Genomic DNA, 21,267 nt, shown 5'->3' with positions numbered 1-21,267 from the left:
ATGTGTCATATATTTCAGAAAATTGTATTGTCATGAGAAACATAATTTTGAAAAATAATGGGCAAAATATATGGAAAGGACATATTAAGTGATGGTTAACTATTACATTATGGTACATGTAGACACAGGAATACCATGCTGACATTAAGGTAAAACAGAGCTACATATTGCAAGACTTTTACCTATATATTTTTTAACCTACAAAATCACTGAACAATATACACAGGTAATCTCATTTTCACAACAAAATAACACGATTGTGCACATATGAAATGTGGAAGGAATTGGGTTACATATGGTTGGGGAGAGGTCTCAGAAAGGCTTCATTTTCTTCTTTATTCATGGTTGTATCAAATGTGGTCCCCCCACCCCCCGTAAAATGAGGAGGACAACGTATTTTTTCAACAGAGTACAGTGCTTGCTTCTCTGCTACCTCTCGTTTGAGTGTGCATTCCAACCATGCTAGGGTGGCAGAGCACTTTCTTTTCTTTCACTTTCACGCCACTTGGTTTTCTTTACTACTGTTTCTCCCTTAGGATAACTTGTCTGAACTGTCTCCTATGGCCTAGGTTCCCACTGAGGGCGGAGTTTGCTTCTGCTCTCCCTGCCTCCGCCACCCACTCTCTCCGTGACTCTCTGGGAAGTTACCCAACTTCTCAATGACAAGGCGATGATGACACCCCACAAGAAAGCAGAGTGGAATTGGGCAACCAACAGCACAAGGATTCCTGCCACAGCCTCTCACGTGTCAGGTAGCAGGTTTCCCCCTGATTTAAGTGTTTTCAAATACAATAAAGTCAAATATAGCACCTGGACAGATGGAAACAAAGGGCAATCAATCCCACATTCAATCACTTACCTTCCACAAGGCTATAACATTTGTCTTTTCTAGACAATAATAGGTATAGCTAAGAAAGACATTTTCTCAACAAAAGGGGAAAAAAACTGCTATGTTTTTCTTCCACTGAATAGCATTAATGACTGAAATACATGATACATAAATCATTATTTTTCAGATCATGTTGATAAAAAGATAATTTAAGAATAGCAGGATTTTTTGTTTGTTTGGTTGGTTGGTTTTTTTTTAGAGGTTTTTGCTATAGGGTATGTATGCTTGCCAGAAAGACAGAGAGAGACAGGCAGAAAGCGAAAAATCACCCCCCGGGGTGATGGCCATGCCATAATCCCTTCTCCATTCTCCTCTCGGGATCTTGGGCACACATGCACACATGCCCGGCTTGAGTTTAAGCCACCGGGTCTGGGACTTAAACTGCAGTCAACTAAATGGGAGTCTAGTGACCTAGCCATTATTACGCCAACTGCTGGCCCCAGAGTTTTGCTTTTTTAAAAAATTGGAAAAATGTTTTAATGATCTATTAGTATAAAACAAGTTGAAATGAATACCATTTTCCTTTTAAACAATTCTAGGCTTTCAGTTTGAAAATCTCTATCTAATTGTATCTATAATGAAAAATAGATGATTTACCTTTTTAATGAATTCTTTTTCACAGAATTCTTGAAGAATCCCTAGACATATATTGCATACATTTAAATTTGAGTTCCCGGAAGTAATGCTTCCATCTTCAATCATGGAGACCTTTCCCTCGCCATTTTCACTCAGATTATCAACCCCATCTTCCAGTTCTTGCAGTCGGATCTTCTTGGAAGGTGGATTTGGAACTTCCAAAATTAATTCATCTTTTTCAGTTTCCAGAAACTTCTGCAGTTCACTGAGTAACTCCTATAAAGTTAATAAAAGAAAAAGTAGCAACCCTTTGACAATGCCCCTAAACGTCTCTAGGTAAGATGAAGCATGAACACACAAGTGAAAATTACGACACATTGCAGACTTGTGCAACGCTGATGTATATCAATTCTGGAACAATCAATTCATTTTAGTAACCGACGCTGGCTTTCCAAGGAGTTTAAAAGAAAATTACCCAACACCTATTAAATGTGTGAATATTTTTTCAAGAGTTCTATTTATCAGTGGAGCTAAAATCTGAGGTAGAAAGGCTCCACTGACAAATTTATTAACTTGGTTTATAGTTCTGTTGTGAAGATCATTCACTTGCTAATCTGAGTAAAAATGAACAGCAATTCTAATTTTTAAAAAAAATTTGCTGTAGGTTGTATGCACTTACCAGAGAGAGAGAGAGAGAGAGAGAGAAAGAGAGAGAGAAGAGAAGAAGAAGAAATGAGAAATAACTCCATGGGGGCAGGAGGAACGTACGCTGCAATCCCTTCTCCTCCAATCTCCTCTCAGGATTTTGGGCATGCACGTATGCACACACGTTTGGCATGGTTTTGAAACTGCCAGGTCCGGGACTTGACCGGCATGATCAGCCATGTGGGATCCAGCCACCTTAACCACCACGCCACTGGTTGGCCCCAATTCTAACTATTAACATATAAAAATACAGGTGCCAGCAGGTGGCAGGGTGGTTGAGGTGCTAGACTTCCCACATGGCTGACCATGGTTTGAGCCCTGGACGTGGCAAGTTGCTTTCTCACTTTCCCTCTTTCTCTCTGGTGAGCTCATGTGAAATAATTAATTAATTAATTCTTAAAAATATGTATATATAAAAATATAAACTAGGGACCAGCAGATGGAGTGACAATTACGTCGCTAGACTCCCACATTGTCGACCTCAGTTTAAGTTCCAGACCAGGAGACTTCAAACTCATGCCAGGGTGTGTGTGTGCCCAAAATCCCAAGAGGAGAATGGAGGAGAAAGGATGGTGTCATCACCCCCACCCGCCCCCCAGAAGGGGTGACTTCTTGCTTTCTGTCTCTCTGTCTCTGTCTCTCCAGTAAGTACACATGCCCTATAGCAAAAATCTGTCTCAAAAAAAAATACGACGGGCGCGGTGGTGCCCGCCCTATGGCAAAAATCTATGGAGGTTGGAGGATTGCAGCATCGAGGCCATCTCTCTCTCTCTCTCTGTCTCTCTCAACGCGCACGACTTTTTTGGGAACCAGCAGTTAGCGTAACGGCTATGTCGCTGGACTCCCACGTAGTCGACCGCGGTTCGTGTCCCGGACCCGTGGCTTAAAACTCACGCCAGGCGCGTGTGCGTGCGTGCCCAAGATCCCGAGAGGAGAATGGAGGAGAAGGGATTGCGGCGTGACCATCCCCCCTGGGGGGTGATTTCTCGCTTTCTGTCTCTACTGTCTGGCGAGCACACGCGCCCTACAGTGAAAATCTCTCCAAAAAAAAAAAAACATACAAATTAAATTTACATCCTTGCTAGGTTAATAGCCTCACAGTCACTTAAAACCTCATAAGTATACTTATTTAATATGAAATTTGATCATTAGAATAAAAGTTTATAAAGCATGGGGCCAGCAGGTAGTATGGTGGTTGAGGTGCTGAACTCCCAAATGGCCAACTGCAGTTCAAGTCCCAAACCTAGCAGCCTGAAAAATCACAACAAATAAATAGATAGAGGGGCCAGCAGGTGGCATGGTGGTTAAAGCACTGGACTCCCATATGGTTGACTGCAGTTCAAGTCCTGGACGTGGTGGCTTGCTTTCTCCATTTTTCTCTCTCTCTCTCTGTCTCTGGTGAGTGCATGAGCCCTATAGCAAACTTAAAAATAATAACAATGATAAATAAAATTCAATAAATAATTTTAAATAAACCAATGTTTAAAAAATTTTACGTCTATGAAAGAAAAATAATTTTAAGATAATTTACTATACAAACGTATACATTTGCTGGCAGTGCTGAAATTTGGTACCATAATTACAAACCATTTATATGTATTCATTACGTCCTTTACTACATTTTGATTTGCCTAATTTCTCTTTCCTTGCATTAGAATGTAAAAATTGACATTCCTTTGAAACTGTTCTCATAGTTCAGACACTCCGCTCATCTAAACACTCAGAGGGGCCAGTCATGGTGGTGCAGCAGTAATGTAGCTGAATGCTGAAGTCATGTGGAAAAATCCAGGTTCACTTCCCAAGATCTCCCAGTATGCACTAAAAGCACGTCCAGGCGCCCGTGACCCTGAGTAGCTGGGGATGGATCAGGGGATGAAGACCTTTTCAAAGGTGCCTGTCTCTACATCCCTCTTTGTCTCTCTCTTTCTCATAGAAGAAATAAATAAATCGAAATAATCAGAGAACTTCTCCTATCTTGTCCAAATTATGCAGGTTTTATTATTCAGTTGTTAAATATCCTTTTGAAATTCGGTTGGATTATAATCTACAAATTCTAAAGGGAAAGAAACTTTCACTCAAACAAATTTAATTCATTTTATTAAGACGTCAGCTCTCCTATTTTAACAGAGAAATACTCATACATACATATAGACAGAGATATATTATGACCCACACAAATAACTATGCATATTATTACCTAAGACCTACAATGTCAGTATAACTCCATGTATATATGTATGTGTACATATAGTTACATGAACAAAACACAGCAAAATTTAAAAACATTTCCAAAAAGCTGTCTTCAAATATTTTTATACATTTATTTATATAAAATGATACAAAGAAGTTGATAATATTCACTTTCTTTATATATGTTAAACCTTACAACATATGTGTAGAATAATAGACTATAAAGTGACTAAAGTGAAAAGGATATGTGAGGAAGTTATACAAAACAATTACTTTATAGTCACTTGTGTATAAATTAATATACACATATATATTATCAAATCATATGTACCATTTCCAGTTTTCAAAGTGTTTTTACATACTTTATTAGATATTGTCCCTTAAATTTCTGTGAGGTGGATGTTATCATTCCCATTTACAGAGGAGTAAAGTGAAGATGGAAAGTGGTAGAACTGAGATTCAAATCCATGTCTTCTAGTTCCAAATCCTAGGCTTTGGATTCAGACAGACTGTTCAAATCCTAGCTTGCTCACTTAATAGCTGTGTAACTTTGGGCAGGTTGCTTAACCTCTCTGTGCCTCAGTTTCTTCATCTGAAAATAGAGACAATCATAGTATGTCCTTACCTAATAGGTTATTATGAAGGTTATATGAGAGCTTGACATACAGTAGTTATATATGAATACTGGGTAATATTGCTTCCAAAATAATAGAAACAACTAGTTACATACAAAAATGACAAATATTACTAGCTCCTTGACAATTTTTTAAATGATAAGAACTGAGTATGCTTATGTGCTTGTACAAACACACAGACTGTTTATATATAGAGATAGATTTGCATATATATTACTCTTCTGAAAAGAATGTTCCTATTAGAATTAAACATATTTCACAAATATATCTTATATAATTTATGTGAAAGTATACTTTATGTGAAAGTATTAAATGTCAAAGCTCTCTGAACATTACTGTGTCAAAGACCTCTGTATATTGCTTTTGTTGTTATTAATAGCAGTAATAATAATAAGCATTTACTTCTAGAGGGTTCCAAATACCTGATTAAAGTACAAGTGGCAATATAGAAAACACACACAAAAGAGGAAAGAAACAGGCAACCAAACCCATCAAGCTTCTTCACCCATCTCAGGACTATCACCCCTCCTTGTCTCACCTAACCAACAACTAGTGAGAAGCACTATTTTGCAATATTCCGTTTAGATACCCTTTATGAAAGGTCTATACAAACATTAAATGCACTAGGAATTGTTCCACAAAGACCCTCTCATGCTAAATGCTAAGTACAATCACTAAAGAAGGACTTACATTTCTGAGATGAATTTTTTTTCAGGTAATGACAAGTCCCAAATCACCATTATCAGTAATTATTTTATTACAGTTAGAGTTATGGAAGTATACTTGCCTCAAAGGTATGGTATTTGTTTTAAAATATAGAGAGTCTTTCCTAACTAAAAAAAAAAAGGAAAATACCTTGTGTGGAAGTTTGTAGGGTGCGTGAACACCCACACCGCAGAATCTGAAGATACATCTTGGACAGGTGCCAGTGCTGAGCAGCATTCGGGCCACATGCTTGTTTTCCTCGGCCAGTGGAAACATACCGAATAACTGTTACTAGAAAGAAGGAAAAGTAAAACTAATGAGCAGCTTCAGTGTTTTATTGTCACGGACAAATATGTCATCACCTGTAGGGATTAAAAACTAGCTTCTACTGGGTCAGCCAGGTGGCATGGTGGTCAAGGCAGCTGAATCTCACGTGGCCAATTCCACAGTTTGAGTCCTGGACCCAGGGCCTCGAGAGACACACTGTGTGTGTGTGCATGTGTGTTCAAAATGCTGAGAGGAGAATGGAGAGGGGATTGTGGAGTACTCATCCACCTGGGGATGATTTCTCAGTTTCTCTCTCTCTCTCTGACAAGAGCACATGTCCTCTAGCAAAAACTAAAACAATTTTCTACTTGAAAAACACCATTTCAGGGCCAACAGGTGGTGTGGTGGTTAAGGTGCTGGATCCTATAAGGCGGACTCCCAGGTTAAGTCCCGCACTTGGCAGCTTGAAAAAATGCCAGACGTATGTGTGTGCATGCCCAAAGTCTCTAGAGAAGAATAGAGAAGGAACTGTGGCATGGCCATCCCCCAGGGGCCAATTTCTCATTTTTCCTCTCTCTCTGTTTCTCTTCAGTGAGCGCAAGGTCCTTATAGAAAGAAAAAGAAAGAAAGAAAGAAAAATGCCATTTCATGATATACAATAGTATCCCTTTCATCCTATACATATTTTAAAATATAAACTTGAAGGAAGTTGATATGAGAGATCAGGTAAAGGTTTCTAATTGCCAAGGAACTTAATTTAGCATTGTGGATTTTGACAAAATTTACCAGTATAACTAAGTTCATGGGAAAAAAATTAAAATGATCAAGAATGGTTGCCTCTGAGAAGGGTAATAAAAACAAGGGAGAGCACAGAGCAAAATTTTGCGTTTTATTTTATGCCATTTGGTATTGTTTGAGAACACAAAGCAGTTCATTCATGCAACTTTTCCAACTAGAAATTAAAAGTTAGTTTTCTAAAAAAAAAAAAAAAAAAATCAGATTAGAGGCCAGTAGATGGCATGGAGATTAAGGTAGCTGGATCCCACATGGCCATAGCCTGGTCTGAGTTGTGGATCCAATGGTTTGCAAATCCTGCCACACGTATGTGTGTACCTGTCCAACATCTGGAGAGGAGAACGGAGAAGGGGTTGCAGAGCATGGCCATTCTCTCAGGGGAGTAATTTCTCACTTCCTTGCCCTCTGTCAAGTGCACATGCCCTATAGCCAACTCAAAAAAAAAAAAAAAAAAAAAGAAAGAAAGAAAGAAAAAAAAAAATCAGATCAGTCTACCTTACATAACCTTAATGATAGTTTAGTCAAAGTATTTTGTCAAAATACTTTAGCCAAGTATTTCAAACAAAGTGATCTGTAGGTCCAAAAAAGTCCACTTTACTTTGATGAAATAACTAATGGCAAGAGTAATTAGCAAATGAATAAATCTGCTCCCTTTATCCATAAGTCAAATCTCCAATAAAAATGAAGTACAGAATATTTAAGAGTAATTATTCACCTTTAAGTTGTCAATTTTTGCAACTCGAATAGACTCACTTAGGAAAAACTATTAAATAGAGAATGGGGAAAAACCAATGTAAGTATCCCAATGCCAAGAAAGAGGAGCACTAAAAAGTAGATTACCTAATTACTCTCTGTTTTGCAAAAATAGATCTTGTGATTAGTGAATCCATCCACATGATTTTAAAATGAGGAAGTAGGGATATTTTATGAAACAATGGTTGCATGACAATGTGGCATGGTATAACTAGGGCCATCTAAATCAAAGACAATGGCACCTTTTATTTATTTTTTTTTTGAGAGGTTTTTGCTATAGGGCATGTGCCCTCACTAGAGAGACAGAAAGACAGAAAGCGAGAAATCACCCCTGGGGGGGGTCAGGGGGGCTGGTCATGTCACAATCCCTTCTCCTTCATTCTCCTCTCGGGATCTTGGGCACATATGCACATGCACCCAGTGTGAGTTTAAGTCACTGGGTCCGGGACTTGAACCACAGTTGACTACATGGGAATCCAGTGACATAGCCCTTACACCAACTGCTGATCCCGACAAGGGCACCTTTTTAATCTGTACAATTTCATAATTCAAATAAAGTTGCTGAATATTTGTAGGAGGGTAAAACCAACAGCCTACTATGAAGATGTGGTGCTTATAATCAGTCTGTGTTTTCCAACTCTTTAAACCCACTTTTTTAAAAAAAGTTTTTGCTATATGTACTCACTGGAGTAGTGGGGATAGAGAGAAAGAAATGAGAAATCACCTCTTGGGAGGATGGTCATGCCACAAACCCTTCTCCATTCTCCTCTTGGGATTTTGGGCACACACACCTGACACGTTTTTCAAGATGCAGGACCTGGGACTTGAACTGGGCAGTTGGCCGTGTGGGACCCAGGTGGCTTACATGCCACTGGCTGGCTCTAAACCCACTCTTTACTTGCTCATTTCTAAATGTTTGTAGCCACTTACCAAGAGATCCTTGACACAAAACAATGAAGAAGACAAGGTATATAAGTCTATGAAATTCTTCACCATAAAAAAAAATCAGTTCAGCAGCCAACACTAGAAAACATTCCTTTGGCTGGTTTCTATTTTAAGTGAATAAGTGTGTTAGCAGGACGAGGAAGAGACCAGATTAGTCTGGACACATCATGAGAATTTTCACACATCAGGACTGGAAAACCCTGATTTAGATTTGCCAAAACTCAGGCAAGGTATTTTTCAAGAAAGTCACCAAATATGCAAAGAACGTGCTTTAAATAATGAGCTCTGTATGGTAAAGTCATTATTATTTGCAAGCGACCTGAATCCCTTCCTCAAACTAGCTACCAATAGATGGTGAAAAAGGGCTGGGATTCTGTGAGAGACTGAATAAGCAGCTGCATTTCAAAATGCCTTCCTGACTGCTCTCTTCTCAGAAAACTGTTTCTGTCTGACTCATTATTTTAAACTAGTTTTTCCCTCTTTTCCATTAGTTAAAATCAAGGATTATATTAAATTCAGAATTAATCTTCAATTCAAAAAGGAAAGAAAAGAAACAAAAACATCCACCTCCAAAATACAAATCAATGGAAGTACTTTAAAGGGATACTTTGTAGTAAGGATTTCCCTGCTAATTTAAATAGCTACACTATATTAAAATGTATGTTTCCTTTCCTGTGTCTTAAAGACAGCATATTTATTTTTCCAATAAATTCGCTAGAATAAAGGTATTATGCAGTCAATAAATGATACAATATAATCTGGCTCTGAGAAGTTCCCAGACCTGTTGAAAATTACAAAACCTGCTCGGAGTAACCTCTCTGAAGAGGTCTTTAAAAACTTAAAGAAAAAAAAACCCTCTAGAGTGTGTGTGTGTGTGTGTGTGTGTGTGTGTGTGTGTGTGTGTTTTCATGTGTACATGCACGTGTTAATAATTTTAAGCTACTGATTTACAAACCTCTCAACATCAGTCTTACATAGCAACAATCTAGTGACTTCAACACGACAGCATTAAAAGGAGAAAATATACTATGACTTAAATTCGGTTGCTTCATCTTGATGAAATGAAATGATAAGATTTCATAAGGTATCGGAAACCAGTTGTTCCCTATTAGGTTTATTGTTTCAAAGCAAGCCCTGAGAACCGCATCCTACGCTGTAAATTTTCGGCTGTTCTCGCCGTTAAGATTTTTGCTTTTCGTTTACTCGCTTTACAGAACGAACTCTGGAACAAATAGTAATAGAACCACCTCCCATGTGTGATCGCTACGGTGACTGAAGCCCCTCTCCGTGAACGAACGATAACTAGCCCAATCTCTGCTTTCCCGGCGGAGAGGAATCACTTTCTCCCCATCTCCGCGAAGACTACCGAAAATGAATCGGCGTAGGGCGTGAGAAAAAAAAAAAATCAAAATGACCAGATTGAGTCTCACGGAGATCTTTGAAAACTCGTTTCCGTACAGAAGGGTGGCATTTGTCTCAGAGAGTGGGGGTGGGGTGTGGATTTCCAGGGGAGAAGACGCTCACAACTCCATTCAGCTACTAACACACTTAGTTACGGAATCTAACCCGGATCCTTGGAATGCTCATGCCAAGGTCTAGTCTCGAGTCTCTGTTTTGACCAAGCAAGCCCTAGCCCCCCTCAGTCAAGTCCAAGAAACTTCCATTCACCCCTCCTTGCTAACAAAGCCGCTCCAGATAGAGGGAACCCACCCTCTCTCCAGCCACCTCTCCCGCCTGGAGTCCGCCCCTCTTCACCTGAGACCTCCCAGCCTCACCTTCTCCCAAGACGCTGGAGCCTGAGATTTAACCCCTTCCGGCCCTCAGTGGAAATGGGGAAGACTAAAGACAACGCACCTACTGCGTCTAGCAATTCTGTTCCCCGAGGAAACAAGAGCTTTAGAACGAAAGTACCAGCCCCCTCTTGCAAGGGTTGAGTGAATTTCTCTTGCTAATTCGTAGGGAAATCAGTAAAGCTGCCCGGCTGGCCGCCTCACACCTTGCCTCCCCAACAAGTGCAAGAGTGTGTGGGTGACTGGAACGTGCCAGAGGGGTCTGGTCCCTAACTAAGAAGCCTCCGTGGGATTCCGGCCTCTAGGATAGTGTAGCCGCTGTCAGAAATATCGATGAGTCCTTACCCTCAGATTTAGAACAGAAACTCTTTCTAGAGCTAGAAAGAGAACGTTTTCCGCCACGAACTAGTGGCTCCTGCCGCCCTCTCACCCCAGCTGGCCAAGCACCAGAGGCACATCTTGGCCGCGGGGGTGGACGGAGCGGAGGGCTCGGCGTTCTGCCGGTTGTGCCTGGCGCTCTAGGTGTCGGCGGACCCGGGCCTGGAGAGTCCCTGAGAGCAGCGGGAGCCGAGCGGAGGCGGAGGAGATGGCGTCCCAGCCGCCTCCTCCACCTAAACCTTGGGAGACCCGCCGAATTCCCGGGGCCGGGCCGGGCCCGGGACCCGGCCCCACTTTCCAGTGAGTGCGGGCTTTGTCGGGCCGCGAGTTTGGTGGGTCGGAGTGGGGTCTGGGCAGGAGACCGTTGAGGCCGTTGGTGGGTGGAGGTCTCCCCTCCCCCCTTCGGCCACCCCCAACCTTGCAGGGTGGGGATGGTATCGTGGTGGGGCCCAGGCGCCTACCTAGGGACTTTCAGTATCTGACAGCTGTTTGCGATTGGGCTGCTGTCACTAGCGATGTTTTCCCGGGAATCCTGGGCGCCCCTCTGGGTCCTGGTGCTTTTGAAGAAAGGGGGCGTCTTCCTGGCTCTTTCTGATTGCGGGACACTTTGGCAGAACTACTCGACTACTTGTAAAGCTTTCGACTTTCAGCCCGTAGCAGCTGAGAGCGACATTTGCCTTGGTCGGTCATCGATAGGGAGCAAAGTCTTTCGTGAAAGCATTGAACCACTCGAGAAGTTGGTGAAAGCCTAAAAGGTCATTTTTACACAACTGGAACCCAAGCCTATACTTTGCGTTTTTGTTTCTTTCTTTCTCTCTTCCTTTCTCTCTCTCTTTCTTTCTGTATAAACTGATGTAGTAGTATTTGCGAGTGAGGCTTGGAGAAGCAATTTTAAAATTGGAGTTCTAAATCTGAGGTCTATGCATGGCCTTTGGTGCAAAATAGGAGTGTATTTATCGAAGACGTATTTTGGTTTTGGTTTTGTTTTTAATCTGTATAAACGAGTCTACAAGTTAAAAAGATTTAAAACATACAGAGTTGGGACCAGCAGATGGCGTAATGATTAAGTCGCTGGACTCACTTGTAATACACTGGTTGGCTGCTGGAACAAGGTGCTTAAAACACACCTGGCACCAAGTGAGTGCGTGCCCAAAATCGAGAGCAGGGTTTGGGGCGTGGCCATCCCTCCTGGGGAGTGATTTCTCCCTTTCTGTCTCTCTGGCATACACACATCCCTATAGCAAAAATCTCTCTTTTAGTGTAGATTGGATCTCGATATCTTAATTCAGATGGTATGACTTAATATTGTAAGTTGTCCTGACTCATAAAAATTTCCAGCATGTTATGATGTATTTCTGCTATGTTCTGAAGTCTTATAATGTTTCATTTAAAAGGTGTGACCACAACAACAACTTAATTTAATAATGATAGTGATACATAACAAGTAATAAGCTTTAATTATGCTGTTAAGTTGGGGTGACACTTTCTGCTACTTTTTTTATGAGTGGCTCTTTTATTATTATTATTATTTAGACTATTCATTGGAAGACAGAGGTTTTATTTTTGCATCTGTTAAGTTCTATCTATGTAAAAGTAACCATTTTCCCCTTGTAAATGTTATGAAATATGTTAAATATGTACCAATTGCAAGAGAATAAAGATGATTCCTGTGTATTCACCACCTAACTTTAGGAAATACTAACACTTGCCAGATTTGCATCAGATTCTTTTTTTTAAATAAAAGTTAGAGAAACAGTTAAATCCTCTCATGATTCTTTACAGCAGTAACTGCTGTATCTATTTAGTGTATTGTATCCAATTATATTTTTATATTTTACTACTTGTGTATTTTATCTCTGTAACTTAAAAACACATGCAAGAACTTCAAAAAGTTCATGAAAATGGAATTAAAAGACAAAAAATTAAAAATATATTGGACTGCAGCAAAAAATTAAAAAATATATTGGGCAGATGGCATAATGGTTACATTATTGGACTCCCATGTAGTCGACCATGGTTTGAGTCCCAAGCCCGACAGGTTAAAACTCATGCTGACATGTATGCATGCGTGCCAGAGATCCCAAGAGGAGAATGCAAGAGAAGGGATTGTGGTGTGGCCATCCCCCCTGGGGTTGATTTCTTGCTTTCAGTCTCTCTGTCTCTCCAGCAAGTGCACATGACCTATAGCAGAAGTCTGTCTGTCTCTCTCTCTCTCTCTCTCTCTCTCTCTCTCTCTCTCTCTCTCTCCTGTCCCATGGCCTGCTAACTAAGGGAGCTGGATCACACATGGCTGACTGAGTAATTCAGGTCCCAGCCCCAGTGGTTTAAAAGATACACTGGACAGAGATAGTCACATGTCCCAAATCCCAACATGATGGAAAAATGGAGGAGAAGGGATAGCAGCATGACCATGCCCCATTGTGGGGTGTTTTCATCTCCCTGTCTCTCTGGCAAGCACATGCACTCTCTGTCTAATTAAAAAATTAAAAATATAAACTTCATTCTTCAACATAAGATTAAGTTAAGACACTTTTATAAGGAATGAGACCAGCTATTTAGTTTATCTCCAAGGAACTACTGAGGGCCTGAGGAATTTAACTATGTCAGTACAGTCATTTTTATATAAACTGAAGAAAATTAGGTTCCCTGTAAAGATTTTTAAGATTAGGAAACAAAATGAAGTCAGAAGGAGCCAAATTAGAATTGTAAGGTGGAGGGGCCAGCAGTTGCAAGACTCCCACATGGACCTGGGGGCTTCAAACTCATGCCAGGTGCATGCAAATGTGTGCCCAAAATCCTGAGAGGAAAGTGAAAGAGAAGGGATTGTGGTGTGGCCATCCCCCACAGGATGTGATTTTTTACTTTCTGTCTCTGTGTGTCTCCCTGGCAAGCGCAAATGCCCTATAGCAAAAATTTCTCTTAAAAAAAGAAAAAGAAAAAAATTGGATGCCTAATGATTTTCTATCCAATCTCTGGCAAAATTGCCATTGTTTGATGAGATCAATGAGCCGGCGTATTGTCATGGTAGAAGATTCTGCTGAAGCTTTTTGCCAGAGCTTTAGCTAACTTTCCCACTCTCATAATAAGCACATGTTATTGTCCTTTGACCCTCCAGAAAGTCAACAAGCAAAATGCCTTGAGCATTCCACAGATCTGTGCCATGATCTTTGCCCTGGATTGGTCTGCTTTCGCTTTGAATAGGCCACTTCCAGTTCTTGGTAACATTGCCTTGATTCTGCTTTGTTGTCAGGCTTGTACTGGTAAAGCCTGTGAGCTCTCCTGTCCAATTCTTTGAAGAAATGCTTCAAGATCTTGATCCTGCTAGCTTAGAATTTCCACTGAAAACTCTGCTCTTATTTACAGCTAATCTGGGCACAAAGTTTGGCACACATCAAGGAGAATGTTTGCTCAACTTTTTCAGAGTTGTGTAAGCGGAACCAGCTGAGATGTTTGTGGTATTGGCTGCTGTTTTGCTGTGAATTGTCAGTCCTCTTCAGATAGAACACAAATAAAATTAATTTTTTGCAAATTGATGTGGTGTTCTGCCACTGTGGGCATCATCTTCAGCATCATCTTGTCTCTTCTTAAAATGAGTTATCTGGGCGAGCTGGTGGTGTAGTGGTTAAGGTTGATTTTTGCTTCTCTTTTTTTCCTTAATGAAAGAGAGAGACAGAGGTAAGTATCTTTGACAGGTCTCGTCGTACTGAAATCCTCTTGCCCCTGCCTCCCAGTTACTTGGAATTTAGGCACATGGCAGTACCTAGCCTGTTTTAGGTTGGTCTAGGACTGAAACTGGGCCTCCCATGTGGCCCCAGCCTCACGCAGTAATGTACCAACATGACTGGGTCTGCTTTTTGTTTTTGGAAGGTATTCTTTCAAACTTCTGTTCTTCTACCTTGCTCAGATTTTTATTATGAAGTATTAATTTTTTTGTTTTTGGAGAGATTTTTGCTATAGGACACATGAGCTTGCCAGAGAGATAGAAAGTGAAAAATCACCCCTTGCCCGGGGGGATGGCCACCCTGCACTCCCCTCTCCATTCTCCTCTCAGAATCTTGAGCATTCATGCATGTGCCTGGCACTAGTCGGGTCCAGGACTCGAACTGTGGTTGACTGTGTGGGAGTCCAGCGACGTAACCATTACGCCATCTGCTGGTCCCAGAAGTACTAAGTATCTATTGAGATAATTGTATATATTTTTTTCTTTAATATAAAGATGTGATTTTATTGCAGTAGTCATTGGTGCATTTCCACTTAGTTGTGACCTTTTTTTTTTTGAGAGGTTTTTGCTTAGGGCGCGTGCGCTCGCCAGACAGACAGACAGAGACCGAGAGACAGAAAGCGAGAAATCACCCCCCAGGGGGGATGACCACACCACAATCCCTTCTCCTCCATTCTCCTCTCGGGATCTTGGGCATACACGTACATGCTCCAAGCGTGAGTTTTAAGCCACCGGGTCTGGGATGCAAACCGCAGTCAACTACGTGGGAGTCCAGCGACATAGCCATTACGCTAACTGCTGGTCCCAGTTGTGACTTTTTTTTTAATTTGCCAGAAGGCACTTGTGCCTGCTGGAGAGAGAGGGAAATGAGAAAGCACCCTCCATGGGGCATGATCATGCCACAATCCCTTCTCCTCCATTTCTCCCTCCCTTCAGGATTTTGGATTTGTGCACACACATCCCTAGCACATTCTCAACCTTTCAAATTTGAGACTTGAACCCCTCAGTCAACCATGTGGCATTTAGCAACCTTAACCACCACTACATGGGCTAGCCCAATTATGACTTTTTTTCCCCCTTTTTTTAGGGCACATGAGCTCACCAAAGAGACAGAGAAAAGGAAAGTGAGAAATCACTCCTTTGGGGGTGATGGCCACACATTAATCCCTTCTCCTTTGTTCTCTCAGTATTTTGAGCACATACACATGTGCCCAGCATGATTTTCAAGCCACAAGGTCAGAGACTCTAATCATAGTTGGCCTGTGGGAGTCCAGCGTCTCAACCACCATGCCACCTGCCAGCACCCAGTTATGACTTTTTTTTAAAGAATTATTTTATTAACTTTATTTATTTGCCTTTATTCCTTTAAAAGTTGACTGTCTTCTTGTTAGTTGGTTCACAAGCTAGCCCTAGTCTACAGACCACAATTTGAGTTGCATGGTATTAAAATAAATTGAATTTGTAATTAAAAATTTCCCACTAAAAGAATTTTCAGGTCTGTGCAACTTTATTGGTAAATTTTATAAATGTTTAAGGAAGAAATAATTAAACTTTTCCAGAATGTGGAAAAAGAAGGAACTGCTTTGAGCTCCTTTTAAGAGGCCCGTATAACCGTAATGCTCAAATATGAGAAAACTATTACAATAATAGAAAATTAGTATATATTCTCATTTATAAACATAAATACAAAAAGTCTTCAACTAAATACTGGTAAACCAAATCCAGCAATATATTGTGGCCTACTTGGTTTTACTCCAAGAATGCAGGGTGGCTTTAACATCCGAAAATTAATGTAGTTAACGATATGAGGAGAATAAAGGAGAAACACTCATCTTGATCAATGCTGAGAAATCACTAGATAAAGTTCAGCATTCATTCACAGTAGAAATTCTTAGCAAATAGCAATAGAAAAGGAACTACTAAATCTGCAGCAAACCTACATCAAACATCGTAATTCATAGTGACATGTTGAAAACTTGCCCTCTGAAATCAGGAATGAGGCGTGGATGCTTGCTATCATCACTTCTGTTCAGGATTATACTTCAGGTCCTAGATTAATAGGACCTTAATGATCAAACAGTAAAAGGAAGAAATAAACCTATCATTATTTATATTCAGTGTGGCTACAAATCTGTCATTCTAGAAAATTCAAAAGAAGAATCCAAAATAAGGTTACTGAATACCAGGACCATTTTGTGTGTGTGTGTGTGTGTGTACATCAGCAACAACGTGATTTTAAAAAGACACCAATAACAGACTGGCTTCCTGGTACAACAGCAATGTGCTATTCAAGAGAAATGGGATCCTGCATGACAACAATGGAATTCCTGGCTAGTCAGCCTGAAAAACACACCTGGCATACTGGGTTTCCAGAACTGTGCATGAGTGCCCAAGATCTGACAGGCTGGAGGAATGGAAGAAGGGGGTCATGGCATGATCAGGCCTTATGAAGTGTGTTCGTCTCTTTCACACACTTTCGTATGCACACATATTCTTATCATGAATAAACAAACAAACAAAAAGACGCCATTAAGAATTTTTTATATAATTTTATTATTTATTGTTAGTATTTTTTTACTTGACTGGAGAGAGACACAGAGAGAGAGAAGAAGAAAGCCACGAAGTCTGAGATGCAGACTGTGTTTGGCCATGTAGGAGACCAGTGCCTTAACTACCACACCACCTGCTGGTCCTGGACTAGCCCTATTTAAAAAAAAAAAAAAAAAAAAAAATTGAGGGGTCAGTAGGTGACATAATGGTTACATTGCTGGACTCTCACTTAGTCAACTGTGGTTCGAGTCCTGGACCCAGCAGCTTAAAACTCACTCTGGACACATGTACGTGCATGCCCAAAATCCCAAGAGGGAAATAGAGAAGAGACTGTGGTGTGGCCATTGCCATCGGGGGTGGGGGGGAAGGAGGAGGTAAGTTCTTGCTTTCTGTCTCTCTATCTTTCTGGTGAGTACATGCATCCTTTAGCAAAAGAAAACTCTCTAAACACACACACACACCCAAAAAAATACTCTTTAAAAAAAAAAAAACACCTAACTGCAAAGGCCAGCCACAGCACAGGGGATTAAGCTCTGTGCATAGAGAGCTATATCCTCCATGGCCAATCAAGGTTCAAATTCTGGCCCTGCAGCTTGAAAAACATGCCAGGCATGTGTGCATGCACATGTACCCCAAATCCTGTTGAATGTGCATTTGGAGGAAGATGGGTTATGACATGACCAAGCACCATTGGGGGGTTACTTTCTCTTTATCTTTCTCTCTCTTGTTCTGGCTCACCCTCTGGTGAGCACCATGCCCTCTTAAAATTTTTACTTATTTAATTTTTTTTAGGGCAAGTAGGTGGCGTGGTGGTTAAGGTGCTTGATCCCATGTGCAGTTTGAGTCCTGGACCCCTGTGTCTTGAAAATCACACTGGTCACGTATGCGTACATGCCCGAAGTCCCTAGAGGAGAATGGGGAAGGGATTGCAAGCCTGTTCATCCCCCCGGGGGAGGATTTCTCGCTTTCCCTTTCTCTGTCTTGCTTAGTCTCTCTCCAGAGAGCACATGCAAAAATCATTTTAAAAAATAAATTAACTTTGAGAAAAATCTTTTCAAGACCTGAATAAGTGGAACATTTATTGTACAAGTTAGTAGATAGAAATTCAATATTATGAAGATGTTGATTTACCTCATTTTGATGTAACCCCAAACAGAATCTCAGTAGGGTTGTTTCGGGAGGAGGGATATAGACGTTGAAGCTCTGATTATAAAAGTTATATGTAAGTGCATAGTCAAATAGCCAAAATGCTCTTGAAGATGAAGAGCAGTGTGGGAAGACTTGTTTTTATTGTATTAATATCAAGTTGAAACCAACCTTGACAAAATGGACAAGTGCCTTACAGAAACCTCAGGTCAAAGATAACACTTTTTAATTGCCAGAGGATGTGTGCGCTTTCCGGAGAGAGGAGCAAGCATCCCGTAATGGAGTATGATCATGCCACAATCCCTTCTCCTCACTTTTTCTATCCTGTCAGGATTTTGGACACACGCACACATGAACCTAGCATGTTTTTCAAACCAACAGGACCAAAATTTTTTTTTTTTTTTTTGGAGAGGTTTTTTCGCTATAGGGCGCGTGCGCTCGCCAGACAGAGAGAGACATAGAGACAGAAAGCGAGAAATCACCCCCTGGGGGGGATGGTCACGCCGCAATCCCTTCTCCTCCATTCTCCTCTCGGGATCTTGGGCACGCACGCACACGCGCCCGGCGTGAGTTTTAAGCCACCGGGTCCGGGACGCGAACCGCGGTCGACTACGTGGGAGTCCAGCGACATAGCCATTACGCTAACTGCTGGTTCCCAGGACCAAAATTTGAACTCTGTTGGCCATTTGTGATCCAACTCCCTTAGCCACCAGGAAATCAGGCTGGCCCAAAGATAATAATGACAGCATAAATAAACAAGGAAGTTACAAAGCTCAGTGAGCTATTTTATCTTACTATTTTTTAATAATTATTTTATTTATTCATTCATTCATTTTAGTTTGACCAGAGAGAGACACACAGAGAAAGAGAGAGACAGAAAACAAGCTACCTGGTCCAGGACTCAAAACAGTGGTCGGCCATGTGGGAGTGTTCAGCACCTTAACCACCACGCCACCTGCTGATCCCTATCTTACTTTTTTTTTTTTTTTTCCTATCTTATTTTAACAATGAGATTTGAGGGCCAGCAGGTGGCGTGATGGTTAAAGGCACTGAACTCCCACATGACTGACCACGGTTCAGGTCCCAGATCTGGTGGGTTGTGTCTCACTCCCCACTGCCCCCTGTCTCTCTATGATCAAACTAGAAAATGATAATAATAAAGTTAAATAAAATATTTCTTTTTAAAAAATGAGATTTGAGGACCAGCAGTTAGCATAATGGCTATGTTGCTGGACTCTCATGTAGTCGGCTGGGGTTCAAGTCCCGTACCTGGTGGCTTAAACTCACACCGGGTGCATGTGTGTGCATGCCCAAGATCCTGAGAGGAGAATAGAGGAGAAGGGATTGCGGCATGGCCACACCCCCCCGGGGGGTGTTTTCTCACCTTCTGTCTCTCTGTCTCTCTCTCTTTCTGGCGAGTGCACGTGCCCTATAGCAAAAAAACCTCTCTCTCTCAAAAAAAAAATGAGATTTGGGGGACAGCAGGTGGCATGGTGGTTAAGGGCACTGGACTCCCACATAGCCGACCATGGTTCAAGTCCTGGACCTGGTGACTTGCTTTCTCACTTTCCCTCTCTCTCTCACTCTGTCCATCTCTGGTCAAATTTAAATACATACATACATATATAAAACAAAGTTCAATAAAAAAAATTTTAAATGAGATTTGAAGCATCTGGATATTAGAGACTGCCCTTTATTCTTAAAATATCTTTACTAGAATCTGTTGTAACACTCAGTATGTAAGAAGTGCTTAACAGTTACCTTTAATTTACTTTATTGTGTACTTCAGTAACTATCATCAATCTTTTTTTATTTAGATCTGCTGATTTGGGTCCTACGTTATTGACAAGGCCTGGACAACCAACACTTACCAGAGTGCCCCCACCTATCCTTCCAAGGCCATCACAGCAGACAGGAAGTAGCAGTATGAACACTTTCAGACCTGCGTACAATTCATTTTCTTCTGGATATGGTGCCTATGGAAATTCATTTTATGGAAGCTATAGCCCTTATAGTTATGGATATAATGGGTTGGGTTATAACCGCATCCGTATAGATGATCTTCCACCCAGTAGGTTTGTGCAGCAAGCTGAAGAAAGCAGCAGAGGTGCATTTCAGTCCATTGAAAGCATTGTGCATGCGTTTGCTTCTGTCAGTATGATGATGGATGCCACCTTTTCCGCTGTCTATAACAGCTTCAGGGCTGTATTAGATGTAGCAAATCACTTTTCTCGGTTAAAAATACACTTTACAAAGGTTTTTTCAGCTTTTGCATTAGTTAGGACTATAAGATTTCTTTACAGACGGTTACAGTGGATGATGGGTTTAAGAAGAGGCTCTGAAAATGAGGACTTGTGGGCAGAAAGTGAAGGAACTGTGGCATGTCTTGGTGCTGAAGACCGCGCAGCTAACTCAGCAAAGTCCTGGCCAATATTCTTGTTCTTTGCTGTTGTACTTGGTGGCCCCTACCTCATCTGGAAACTGCTGTCTACACACAGTGATGAAGTAACAGGTGAGAGTAAGGGAACAGGATCAGACACCATATAACAATCTTACATTTCAAAGCAGATTTGTTAAATTGTCATTCTTTGTATTTGTCTATATTCACTATTGGATCCAGTTCTATTAAGATTTTCAGTTAAGAGCTTCAAAATTGAAAGGGGAATATATAACAAAAACAGGCTTGCTGGTTTATTTATTGTTAGTCCAGATTAATAGCATATATTACCTGACTACTGTTTATAAAGTCTTGAACTTGGTGCTCTGGAGGGTACAGAGATACATGAAGCAGAATCCTTACTTTCCTAAAGCTGGAAGGGAGACAATAGATACAACTCATTGTAATAAGGCAGAAAGAATATGGGCAGGAGTAGGACACAGGAGGAGAGCGAAAACATTCCTTGAGCCTTTTTATATGCAAACACTGTGCTAGGTATTTTGTGTATCTTATCTCATTTAATTTTCTCAACAACCCAAAGAGATAAGAATTATCCTCATTTCGGCTAGCAAGTGGTGTACAGGTTAAAGCACTGGATCCCACATGGCCAGCTTCACAGTTCGAGTGCTGGACTTCGCAGCTTGAGAATCACACCAGGCACGTGTATATGTGTGCCCAGCTCCCAGAAGGAGAACAGAAGAGGAGTAGTGGTGGTGAATTCCTCCTAGGGGGTGGTTTCTCACTTTCCTTCTCTCTCTCTCTACCTCTACCTCTCTCCCTCCCTC

The 21,267-nt window shown here is 41.1% G+C and overlaps 2 protein-coding genes across 6 annotated transcripts in view; one reads left to right on the top strand and one right to left on the bottom strand.

Annotated features, from left to right (window-relative positions):
• PUS10 (pseudouridine synthase 10) overlaps window positions 1-11,774 on the bottom strand; it is a 78,461-nt gene extending 66,687 nt beyond the window's left edge. Inside the window, exons 1-3 of one of the 5 annotated variants that reach the window (XM_014589229.2) lie at window positions 11,090-11,774; window positions 5,851-5,991; window positions 1,487-1,741 (exon numbers count right to left, since the gene is read on the bottom strand). In XM_014589229.2, coding sequence (XP_014444715.1) covers window positions 1,487-1,741; window positions 5,851-5,976 — 381 coding nt within the window. In that variant the 5' untranslated portion in view covers window positions 5,977-5,991; window positions 11,090-11,774. Of the gene's footprint in view, window positions 1-1,486; window positions 1,742-5,850; window positions 5,992-10,215; window positions 10,572-10,595; window positions 10,669-11,089 lie in introns of those variants that run through there. The other 4 variants (XM_014589230.1, XM_014589232.2, XM_006152224.3 and 1 more) reach the window with 4 other exon arrangements.
• Window positions 10,668-21,267, top strand: part of PEX13 (peroxisomal biogenesis factor 13) — a gene marked incomplete in the record, with an annotated part of 17,711 nt that continues 7,111 nt past the window's right edge. The window contains 2 exon segments of the mRNA XM_027773344.1: window positions 10,668-10,928; window positions 19,863-20,557. Coding sequence (XP_027629145.1) covers window positions 10,837-10,928; window positions 19,863-20,557 — 787 coding nt within the window.

Source organism: Tupaia chinensis, unplaced genomic scaffold (genome assembly GCF_000334495.1).
Source record: "Tupaia chinensis unplaced genomic scaffold, TupChi_1.0 Scaffold000341_1, whole genome shotgun sequence".
NCBI lineage: Eukaryota > Metazoa > Chordata > Mammalia > Scandentia > Tupaiidae > Tupaia > Tupaia belangeri.
Note: the sequence above shows the minus strand (reverse complement) of the source record. Positions and strands in the feature narration are given on the sequence as shown.